The sequence below is a fragment of the Trifolium pratense genome, linkage group LG1, assembly GCF_020283565.1.
Source record: "Trifolium pratense cultivar HEN17-A07 linkage group LG1, ARS_RC_1.1, whole genome shotgun sequence".
Taxonomy (NCBI): domain Eukaryota; kingdom Viridiplantae; phylum Streptophyta; class Magnoliopsida; order Fabales; family Fabaceae; genus Trifolium; species Trifolium pratense.
Genome location: NC_060059.1, coordinates 39563551 through 39576047, shown reverse-complemented (window position 1 = coordinate 39576047; position 12497 = coordinate 39563551). Strand labels below are relative to the sequence as shown.

The 12497-nt window shown below is 33.7% G+C and overlaps 2 protein-coding genes across 2 annotated transcripts; both read left to right on the top strand.

Annotated features, from left to right (window-relative positions):
* The first annotated feature begins 4482 nt into the window (after positions 1–4482).
* LOC123916733 (beta-fructofuranosidase, insoluble isoenzyme CWINV1-like) lies at positions 4483–10705 on the top strand. Its single transcript, XM_045968256.1, has 7 exons — positions 4483–4701; positions 4864–4872; positions 5511–6379; positions 6970–7128; positions 7418–7656; positions 7845–7935; positions 8029–10705. The coding sequence occupies exons 1-7, from the start codon at positions 4602–4604 to the stop codon at positions 8215–8217; spliced, it is 1656 nt and encodes a 551-aa protein (XP_045824212.1). The 5' UTR covers positions 4483–4601; the 3' UTR covers positions 8218–10705.
* On the top strand, positions 9165–10705 carry LOC123916741. Its single transcript, XM_045968268.1, has one exon. The coding sequence runs from the start codon at positions 9260–9262 to the stop codon at positions 10406–10408; it is 1149 nt and encodes a 382-aa protein (XP_045824224.1). The 5' UTR covers positions 9165–9259; the 3' UTR covers positions 10409–10705.
* Positions 10706–12497: the final 1792 nt, after the last annotated feature.

Here is a 12497-nt window from a genome sequence, read left to right as displayed (position 1 = left end):
CTTAGACCAGTGGTTTCTGGCGGCCTCCATTGAGCCGATTGTCCTGGTTGGTTGCAGTTTGCTTAGATCTGTATGGAGTGTGTTTGGTTTTCGGCGTTGTCTCTTTGCCTAGAAGGGTTTGATCAAGAGAGGGTGGTTTTTGTTTTGCATCATTTTGTGTAGGAGTTATTGTGTTCTTATTTTTAAATAGTGTTGTTTCATTTTGTGTTATTGTTATGCTGCATTTATTTGTAGTTTTGTACCCTTTTTCGCGATTTGTATGTCTTATACTTATGGTTGAGTTTATAATATATTTGCTGATTAAAAAAAAGGAAACAAAACAAATAAGTAATTATACTATGAAAATAGTAATATAATATTTTATACTAGCAACAAAAATATTTTATTAACAAGTTCACCATAACATAAGACAAATCTTTTTTTTACGAGCAAAAATCTTTTATTAACAAACTGACCATAGCATAAGGTATATATTTTTTTTGGACATAAGTTAGACACAGATAGGCGCGGAACGCGCCTGCCCTCGCTAGTTATATATAAAGAGGATACATGAATTTTGGATTGGACTTTTCATAATACCAACAATACCCATGATTTTTTTTAGTGGCAACAAAAATCTTTTATTAACAAACTCACCAAAACATAAAACACGTCTTTTTTTTAGCAAGCAAAAATCTTTTATTAACAAACTTACCATAACATAAGACATGTCTTTTTTTTACATAAGTTAGACATGTTTGGTCCGCTAGTATATAATAATTTTTTTTTTGTAGATAGAAGAAATGACGTTCGACCGCAATTTTAACATTTCTGCTAATTGAGCTAAGATTTGTAGACATTTTTTTAACCAAAGAAGAGGTGCATCAAAGCTACCACCTCAAAATATATATCATATTAAGAAACCACATAAAAAGGAGGGGATTAGACAAAAACCTCCAAGCGAAAAATTTTATAGACAATTAAATATGTTTGTGGACATTTAAATATAATAAGTTTTTTGATAAATAATAAATACATAAATATTGTAAAAATAAAATTAAAAATCTAATTGGGTTTCATAAAATCAAAATAAAACAATAGGGCTTAAAATACAATTACATATAATATTCAATCCCACATGAGATACATGATTCAAAGAATCATATTTAATACGTGAAAAATATGAGAGAAATTTTATTTTTTACAAGATATATTGATGGACACATAGTTATGTCTTATTCATTATTGAAATGCATGACTATAGTCTTTTTTTTTATATATACAAGACAATAGTCATATTTAACTTATGAGAATGAGAGAAAATTAATTCAGTGTGAATTATCTAATATTTAAAATTTATTTTTAATTTAAAATTAATAATATAATAATTTTGTCATATTTTATTTAATTAATATTCATAACACTTAAATTTCTAAATTAAAATAAAATTATTAATTTCAGACTACGTTCAAAATTAAATAATTTAAAAATATATATTATATATGTTTACTTTAATATGATCGTAAATTCGTAATCTACCTTTCGATTACAGTTAATCAAAACGAGTTGACCTTAAAATTAAACTAAATGTAGAATTTTTGAATGTAGAAACCTTTTACAACTTCTACCACAACATCATAAGTAATATATATTTATCTGTGTTGTATTAAAATAAATATTATTGTTTCAAAAAAAAATTATTTAATTATTAAATATTAATAAACACATAATTTTGTTTAGGAAATTGAAAAAGTAAAGAAACAGTGAGACTTGTTACAGCAAATTGTTAACAATTAGGCAAGTGCACCTAAATCGTTGAAGTAATAAAAAAAATATCGGTCCACGAGATTGTCGTATTCAAGCAAAACAATCGAAACTAGTACTTAGATTCGAAACTAGGTCAAATTAACCTATATGAGATTTAGCTACTTATGGTGAATTCAGATGGATCCATTGAAATCAAGCTTGAATCCATAGAGTCTTGGTGGTAGTCAGATCAATTCTTCAAACCAAAGTCTTCAAAATATAAGTTCCTTCCCTAAAAGTCCGAACAGACAACAGAAAATGAGTTTTCCTTTTATAAGAATTCGAGATCGCACCTAGCGCCAGATCCACTGCACCGCGCGCAGGCCAGTCACCCAGAGGCTGCGCCGAACACAGGATGAACATCACCAAGCTGCGCCGCATGCCGAAACACGCTACGCCAGGCGCAGGACTTCGCATCAGAGGGCTAAAAAATCTTAAAATTCCCAAGTATTGCGTCATGCGCAGTCCACTCCTGCGCCACGCGCAGTAGAAAGTTTCAATCATCAAACTTTTTCCTTCTGTTTCTTGTAATCCAAGCAATCTCCTTTGCTATGTATTTTCCTCTTATTACATGGCTAAAAAGCAATCTATTTTGCTATGTATATTTTCCTCCTATTTTGACTTGAATTTGTCTAAAATATTGTAGAATGACATGAAGTCGATCCAAATATTGCATTTAAGAAAATGAAACTTCTCCCAGGCTTTTGAAATGGACCTCAAGTAAGAGTTGTGATTACAAATATTGCTCCAAAAAAAAAATTACATTAATTTCTATACATACAATAATTGAAATTGGAATTCACATAGTATCTATGTATTTTCTGAACAGAGCTTTGTATTTCAAAGGTTGGAAATACAAACCACATACAATCTCTCATTTTCAACCATAATTTATGGTAGCAATCTTTAAAAATCACGAGTTACAACTAATGCTAAACTTTGTTGAGGACAAGTTTAAGGGATTTGGTGGTTTCCTCTTTAAACCGATGATTGTTCAAATGAATACCATCAATGCATGTGTTATCTAAGTATGCAACACCTGCTAAATTTACATGAGTTAGTATTCATTACAATTATTATCCTAATTTTACTTTCATTTACATTCAAATTATAGAGGCAAAGACAGTGTTAGAGGAGAGTTTACAACCAGTTTATAACCAATTCTATTTTTTTTTTGTTACCATTCTATATTGGTACGAAGTTTCGACCGCCGTTAGCGATCACTAATCTCCATCGGGAAACATGGAGGTGGGTTCTCCCCTCCCAACCGAATATTCTTCATACGCATGAGCTAGAAATTGAATCTCCAACCATATGCTTAAGGCGACCAATATCCTAATTGTCTTTTTATATATTACATAAAGTCTATTTTGCATTACTGGTTACTAAAGCATAAAGTCTATTTTCAAGTATCACAAGTTGACGTGAAATATTGCACGCTTGACGCTTTGATTGCAAAATTTAGTTTTAGACCTCCATTTTCTACGAATCGAGCATGGTATAGTTGCAAGTTGGAGAAAACAAATCTACAAATCTAAAAGATAAATGTTAAAAAACGACCAGGACTTTTAAAAAATAATGTAATTAAGATCTCAACTTTCTTTTAATATTTAAATAAAAAAAATGACACACTATCGGAGTTCGAAATTGATAAAAATGTCGAAATTGTTTGGTCGGATATCATTATCGGAGTTCGACTCCGGTCTTTCCATTTTTTGTGTATGAGTTTTCAATAACTTTCGTCTATCTACCCAAAAGAAAGAAAAGATGGCATGGTTGTCTCCGTTTACTTAACTTAATTAGTTGAGACATCGTATTCCTTAACTTTCGTCTAGTCACTATGTTACTTGACAAAAGAAAAAGACATGTTTGTTGGTTAAACTAGTTTTGCAATCAAATAAGTATAGAGTATATAGGATAGTTATTTGGTTTAAATGAGGTTTTTACGTCCCAAATTTTATAATTGCTTGATTTTAATCTTCAAGTTTCAATTGTTCGATTTTAATTTGGGGGGCCAAACTCTAGCAATTATGAAACTTAAACGGAAAAAATGCATTTTAAATCTAGTTATTGCATTTCCCATTTTTAAAAGATGGTAACAAAATATCGAATAAGATTTCTTACGATAATTGTTTCAAGTCATCCAATCAAAATAAGAAGCTTGAAATTACCAATGTTAGTCATTAGTTGTTATGTTAGCAATTTTCTCCTTTACCAGGGTTTGAACGTAGAACCTCAAACTCTTTTAATTCTTAGCTCAAACCAATTAAACTACTCAACTCATCCAAAAGTGATTTTAATTAATTAATAAAAGAGATAAATCGACATTGACTTATTTGTTTATGTTGAATGTGAAGTTGTGTTGTTGGAGATTGTTTGAAGTCACATTGCTTAGGTTATCGGGATGTGAATTGTATAAATATGTGAGGGGAACCTCATCCTTTGAGCTAGCTTTTGGGGATGAGATCCAAACATATTTAACGGTTTAGAAAGGTCCTCCAACTAAACAAATTAATAATTGGATTATTATATTTTCCATGAACATAACAAGCATCTTCTCTTGCTTTTGCCTCATTAATTTCCTCTACAGATTATGAAAGTCAAGTCAATGATAAAATATATTGTTTACAATGGTGGGTCTATATTCTAATAGTTTATGCATTTGCCTATACAATTCATTATAAATATGTTGTAATATTTTCATCAAGGGGAAGACTAATTGAGTGCATTATTGCATATATTAGTCCTTGATCAAACCAAACCATATTTGCAATTTTGTTCTTTGTTGACATTCCAATAATCTTGGCTCTATCATCATGGAGAACATTACAAAGGATGCATCCCCAAAAAGTGTCAATTCTGAACAGCCATACAGAACTGGGTACCACTTTCAGCCCCTCAAAAATTGGATGAATGGTAAATAAAGCACTCATTGTCCATTTACTTTTAGCACAAGTGCAAAAAATTTAAGTATTGGTTCTTTATATTATAATTCAATATGCTTATATCTAACTCTTTTATGTATCATTTGACATGTTTTGTTGACCAAAATTCAAAACCATTGCCTTTATCCTGCAGATCCTAATGGTATGCTTCATACTCTCTGCAATTTAATTATTTATTTACTTCATGTCCTCAACATCCTAGTACTATACTATATACTACATATGACTAGGGCAAATTAAAGATATGTTTTGTTCCATATGACATTTGATCAAACGACATAGATTCTTTGGAGAAAAGTAAAAAACAATCATTCATGGTTCATGTTACAAACCTCAAAAAATAGTTGTAAAGGGGATCATCAAGTAGTGAGTCAGTAATAGAATTGGTCCCCTCAGATTAGTCGGTTATAGGGTCGGATACCGAGTTTTCAAAAAAAAAAAAGTAATAGAATTGAGTTTTGTTCAGTGTTGACTAGTTAGTAACATATCCTAGTTGGTGATGTGTTGTCCAATTCAACTTGTGTGGTTGGTAAAAGTTCGATCTGATGATCCTTTGAACCCTCTCATGATCCAACAGTGGTATGAGAACCGATATAGTTCGACTTTCAATATAATGATCTCCAGATCCCCTCATGAACCAACAATTTTCCATATTCTCCTAGGCGAAGTTCAAGTGGTTGGCCTAAGATATTTGAGGAGGTTTATGGTTCAAATCGATACATTTCTATTTGCTTATAAGGACTTATTATGTAATGATTAGTATTTATTTGCATGTGACAGGACCAATGTACTATAAAGGAGTTTACCATTTCTTCTACCAACGTAACCCTGATGGAGCAACCTTTGGTCATGAGAAAATGGTATGGGGTCATTCTGTATCAAAAGATCTCATAAATTGGACTCATCTGAATGATGCTATTGAACCAAGTTGTATTGGTGACTCAAAGAGTTGCTTCTCAGGCTCAGCCACAATACTTCCAGGAGAAAAACCTCTTATGTTGTATACAGGAATTGATGGAAAAGGACACCAAGTTCAAAACTTAGCTATGCCAAAGAATCTATCTGATCCTTACTTAAGGGAATGGGAGAAACACCCTCAAAATCCTTTGATGACTGCACCTAGTGGAGTTGAAGAGAATGAATTCAGAGATCCATCAACTGCATGGCAAGGAAAAGATGGAAAATGGAGGGTAATCATTGGTGCTCAAAAAGGTGATCAAGGAAAAGCTATTCTATACAAAAGTGAGGATTTTGTCAATTGGATTGTTGATCCTAATCCATTCTATGCAACAGATGGTACTGGAGTTTGTGAATGTCCAGAATTTTTTCCTGTTTATATCAATAGCACAAATGGAGTGGATACAACTATGGAAAATTCAAGTGTTAGACATGTATTGAAGATAAGCTATTATCGTCGACATCTTGATTTCTACTTCATTGGAAAATATGCATCTGATTCTGATCAGGAGAAATTTATTCCTGATGCAAAATATACAGAAACTTACAAAGACTTAAGATTTGACTATGGCCTTTATTATGCTTCAAAGTCATTTTTTGACTATGCTACAAATAGGAGAATATTATGGGGATGGGTGGAAGAACATGACTCAAAACAAGATTCCATTGATAAAGGTTGGGCTGGTTTACAGGTATTTTATTTTAGTTTATGATAAGATTTCTATTTGTTATAATTTGCTTTAGGGCTATACCAAGATTTTAGAAATCGTTTGCATCTCACGCATTTGACTACAGATATTTTCAATTGTTCAGAGTCACACATTAGATTAGATATGATTTGAAAATATGTTTATAAGTGGTGGAAAGTTCGTACTTTACCAGTCAGTTTTATATGGATTGAGTTATGCCCAACCTAAATTCGAAGATGGTATTGAAGTCCATAAAGATCCATTGAGTCACATAGTATCAGGTAACCACTATCAAGCCACGCGCGTCACACTCAAGATGGTCTTAGGCGTGAGAGGGTGCTTTAAGAGTCATATTAGATGACATAAGGTCTAAAAGTGTGATTATAACTAGTAGGTAGTCATCATCTTACAAGTCAATTTCGTAGAAATTGAGTTAGGCCCTACCCAAATTCTAATAGTAATAGTGTATCATGAACTACTGCAATTTAAAACCTTGTGCCATCCTTTATACCATCATATTATAACATGACCTAAATAATACCGTAGTTATAAGATTTGATGAATGATTTGTGTTTCTCTGCAATGCAATGTAGACAATTCCAAGGAAAATTTGGCTTGATAAAAGTGGAAAGCAATTAATTCAATGGCCAATTGAAGAGCTTGAAAAACTACGTGACAAGCAAATCAGTATCACAGGAGAGACACTCCTAAGTGGATCAATTCTTGAAGTAAAAGGTGTCACTGCATCTCAGGTACGCAATTAAACTGATACATGTTGGATGTTTTTTCCTATAAAGCACGAACACCAAACATGACACACTGATATTGACATTTGACAGTTAACACATAAACCCTTATAAAAATGTAAGTAAGCGATAATGATTGAATGTAACTATACGTGTTGGTGTCATGTCAATGTCAAACACTAACACTTGTCAGACACCAGACACATCATCAATTTGAAGTATCGGTGTGGTTTTTTCATATTTGATTGATAAATCTGGTATGACTTGTGATTACTTTTTAATTGAACTTTTCAAGGCTGATGTGGAAGTCTTGTTTGAGCTACCTGATCTACAAAGTGCTGAGTTGCTAGAACCAAGTGAAGTTGATCCCCAAATACTTTCTGCTGAACAATATGCATCAAGAAAAGGCATGATAGGACCGTTTGGTTTGCAAGTTTTAGCATCAAAAGACATAACAGAAAAGACTACAATATCTTTCCGAATATATAGAGTCGTCGATAAATATATATGCTTGATGATAAGTGACCCAAGCAGGTTATTTTTTTACACTCTCCAAACTCAGTTTAGATCTCAACTATTAGATAAAGATTAAACGATTAAATCTTCATCAAATAGTCGAGATCTATAAATTGCATTAGTGCATGTTTTTTCATTTTACTGCAGAAAATTCGAGTATGTGATTGAGACCAGAGCTCATTAAATTAATTATGTACATTTTACAGGTCTTCATTGAGGCAGGGTCTTACTAAGCCAATATATGCAACTGTCTTTGACATAGATCCCAATATCAAAACAATTTCACTTAGAACCTTGGTATATTTATTTTTATCATAAAGTGTTGTTTATTTTTATTTTAATATGTGCTTACTAGTTTGATATATATGAGATGAGATGTTAATATTGCAGATTGATCGGTCTATTATTGAGAGTTTTGGAGATGGAGGAAGAGCTTGCATAACAAGTAGAGTTTATCCCTTATTGGCTATAGAGAAAGATGCTCATCTTTATGTATTCAATGATGGAAATCAGAGTGTGGTTATCTCACAACTTAATGCTTGGATCATGAAGCAAGCAGAGTTTGCAACAGAAAGCTGAAAGCATAATATAGCTAAAGGAATTTGGAAGATCATACAACATTTATTTAATATGATTTGTATGTGTTGTATGCATGAAATAATTTGTGTTGTTTTTTTATTTTTAAAGGAATAATTTTCATTCTGTTAATTTGCAATAAATAATGTTAAGAGTCCCACATCGGTTGAGAGATGGTCTGACTAAGTGTTTATAAACTAGAGGCAATCCTCACCTTACAAACCGGTTTTGTAAGGATGAGTTAGGCCCAATATCCATTTCTAAGATGGTATTCGAGTCTTTCCACGATCCGTTGAGCCACCTAAACTGAGAGATGAGTTACGCCCAATAAATAAATCAACCTCCATTGTATATCGATGATGTGTTCTTTGTCTAGTTATTAATCAGACTCCTTATATAGTCTATGTTTTGAACCGCGGTGGGAGTCTAGTAGCCTTGATTGTACAAGCTGGATCAGATATGACATTGCCGGTAATGCTTCTCTTCTGTTCCGCTGAATGAGAGAGGTTGTGTATCTGCAGGTGTTCCGGCGCTCAAATCAATATGAGGGTGAAGCAAGGTTTTCAGAGATGGTATATAGTCCCCAGCGCTAAGATTGTTGATGGGTATGTTTAATGTCATTAACAGCTGCCGAAAAAACGGCCGGAGATTCTGATGTTGAACGTTAGAGTTGCATCGGGCAGTTGTACATCGACTAAAGTTGAGTCTTCACGGGCTTCTCGCTATTGGACCCGGTGTGAGGAGAATGATTCCTCGACGATTGGACTTTAGACCTAATCCAGAACAAACCTAATGACTTAAAATTTTACATTTAAAGTAAATAAATGAAGTGACCAGAGTTCAAACTCTAACTCATACTATACATAATATATGCGAGGTCTCTATCGAGCTAAACTCACTCCCGGGACATTGAACTAGATATTTAATGCGGGAAGTAGTTACAAGTTACTAGTACTCTACAATAGATTCAAAGTCAATGAATTGACCGCCCATAACATTATCTTCTCAAAACCATTTCCATGGAAGCAATGTGAGAAAGAAAAACATGAATTCTCTGTCACTTCTCCACAACACAAATGCAACAATCCCAACACACACTCTCCACTTCCACTCCTTCATCTTCTCCAAACCCACCCCTCCCTTCATCTCCCTCAAACCAAAACCCTCAACAACAATCCAATGTTGCAACAACAACAACAACATCATCGACATAGACATGGTAAAAACCAAACAAGGAACCTACGTACAAAAACAGAACAAAGTCGTTGTACTCTGGGACCTCGACAACAAACCACCACGTGGACCACCGTACAACGCCGCACTCTCTCTCAAAACCCTCGCCGAAACTTTCGGCCATCTCACCGACATCTCCGCTTACGCTAACCGTCACACCTTCACCCATCTCCCTGAATGGGTCCTCAATCAACGCCGTGAACGCAAAAACCTCGATTTCCTCGAACGTAAAGGTATCATTAATCCCTCCGAACCTTACATATGTTCTGTTTGCGGTCGTAAATGTAAAACAAACGTAGATCTTAAGAAACACTTTAAGCAACTTCATGAAAGAGAGAGACAGAAAAAGGTGAATCGTTTGAATTCTTTGAAAGGGAAGAAGAGACAGAAGTATAAGGAAAGATTTGTTAGTGGTGATTCAAAGTATAATGACGCGGTTCGAGGGATTTTAACGCCGAAAATTGGTTATGGTTTAGCGTCTGAGTTGCGGCGGGCGGGTGTTTTTGTTAAGACTGTTGAGGATAAACCTCAGGCTGCTGATTGGGCTTTGAAGAAACGGATGATGCATTCATTGGATAGAGGGGTTGATTGGTTGTTTTTGGTTTCGGATGATTCAGATTTTAGTGAGATGTTGAGGAGGGCTAAGGAGGCGAATTTAGGGACTGTTGTTGTTGGAGATGTTGATAGAGCTTTAGGTAGACATGCTGATTTGTGGGTTTCTTGGGATGATGTTGAGAATGGTGAGGTTAAGGAAAAGGATTTGGTTCCTAAGAGTAGAGAGGGGAGGAGAAGAACAAATGCATCGACTACTACGACAATGGATGGTTTTGGTGATGTGTTGATTTTTCATGACGATGAGGAAATGGAAATGGGAGGAGATTTTATGTTGGAGTATAGCGACGATGAGGATTTTGATGTCGATTCTGATGAAGAAGATGATGATGGGTTTTATATTTATTGATCCGTTCGTGTAAATGAAGCTAGGCTTGACACAAATTTGAGGTTTAAGAATCAATTGCTACCCAAATTAAGGTTGAGTGATGTTAAAAGCTATGTAGCATCGACACTAGTACATTGATCACGTTAAATCACTTTTTGTTCTCTCAAATGATTATTGTGTCGTGTCTATGTTAGTGATTCATGGGAGGGATTGGGATATATAGTGTAATGTTGTTTGTTATTATATATTTGAAGCATATTCGACTTTTAAGGGTTGCAGTGATTTGCTTACTTTGAGGAATGAAGTAAATTTTTTCAATTTATTTTGTTATGCTTGTAGTTTTCTTCACTATTCTGCTTGAAAATTATGCTTGCCAGGGTACATTTCAGCTGTGAAATATTTCATTTTTGTTTACTTTTGCATTTATTTTTTGAATTAGATTGTAGTTTGGATAGCCATTGAAGTTTTGAATATCAAGCGTCCTTTACGGGGATATATAGTGTGCATTGAATTGAAGTCTTTAGCAGTGTTGGTCAGTGAAATATTGAAATTATATTGACTTAATTGTATTTTAGTTCTAGTTTGATTTTGATTCCTGTATTTTAACAATTAACAAAGGTGTTGCTTTTAGGATTGGTAGGGTTTAGATTATCGAAATCCGAGTCAGTCTTTGTTGTGAGTTAAATATATATATGAATACTTGTTAGGATATAGAATAAAGGCTAATTAGAGTAGTTAAAGCGAATAAGAGTTGTTAAAGTAGTGTTTGTTAGTTAGTTAGTTACTGTTTAGCCTTCAAATAGCAGGTAGTATTATAACGGAGGAGATTCTTTTCGTTGATATGTTGTAACTAGAGATCTATCTTAGTGTGGAAAGGAAAGAGAGTGCTCCTCCGGGGTAGTCTTGTCGTGAGGTTATCATCTTGTTCATTACTATAATTTCCATTAAGTTGATAATGCCACAAAGATATTGAAAGTATTCTTCTTTTTCTCAATTCTGTTGATCAAATCTTTATTCTAGTTAGAATCATTTTTATGAATACTCAACTCTTTCCAGTTTTGGAAATATCATACACAAAGACATGAATCCTAACAATGCTGAATTTCAGTTTTGGAAATCAAGTCATTGAAATTATAAAAAAATTATTTGTCAGTTGTAATACTGTCAGAGTTGCTGAGTATTAGTAATTAAGATCCAATAGACTTGCAATCTGTTTTTTCGTGACATTCTCATAAGTCATAACCTTGACGCTATCATCATGGAGAACATTACAAAGGATACCTCTCTACACAGCATCAATTCTAACAAGAACAGGGTACCTGAGAAACATCCTTACAGAACAAGGTATCACTTTCAGCCCCCTCGAAATTGGATGAACGGTATTGTCTGCAGCACTCATTGTCAATTTACATTTACAACACATATTTTTAAGTCTACAAGTATCTGTTCCTTCTGTTTCTGTTCTGAATAACTGTTTATGTCTAATTCTTTTCTCTGTCATTTGACATGTTTTGTTGATAAATTTTCTGAATGGTTGCCATCGTCATGCAGGATCCAAATGGCATGTTTGGCATTTTTCTTGGACTTAAATTATTTATTTACCTTTTGTTGACAGCTTCCTAGTATGACCTGAAGAGAACAATTGTACTGTTTTTGCAGACTTTCATGAAAACTTTACTCCTGATGTAAAATTTACCGGAACTTGTTCAGACATATAAGGTTCGAGTTTGGCAGATTTTATGCTTCGAAGTCACAGGTATCACTGCATCACAAGTAAACTGCAGCGGTGCTTTCTCTTATATTATTTTATTTAAACCTTTATTTCCCCTCTTTCTCGACTTCTCATTGTCTCCTTGACTCTGTCTGTCTTTGTCAGTTTTTAAGAAAAAAATGGTTTTCTGCAAAAAAAAAAAAATACATTTTTTATCCGTGATTTTTATTTAGAACAGTTTGGATTTAACAACCCTAAGTTAGAGCATGTAGTAGAAGGGATAAAGAGAGGATATGCGGTAGATGGTATAATTAATTCTCATGTCCATGCTCAATGTCTTTATGCTAAATGACAAAAATATGTCTGCAGATAAATTGGTCTATTTCGCTTGATGACCGC

Coding starts and splice junctions, on each gene's coding strand:
- LOC123916733 (XM_045968256.1), top strand. CDS start 4,602: ATGGAGAACATTACAAAGGATGCATCCCCAAAAAGTGTCAATTCTGAA. Junction 7,657..7,844: donor ATGATAAGTGACCCAAGCAG/GTTATTTTTTTA, acceptor TACATTTTACAG/GTCTTCATTGAGGCAGGGTC. Junction 7,936..8,028: donor CAATTTCACTTAGAACCTTG/GTATATTTATTT, acceptor TTAATATTGCAG/ATTGATCGGTCTATTATTGA.
- LOC123916741 (XM_045968268.1), top strand. CDS start 9,260: ATGAATTCTCTGTCACTTCTCCACAACACAAATGCAACAATCCCAACA.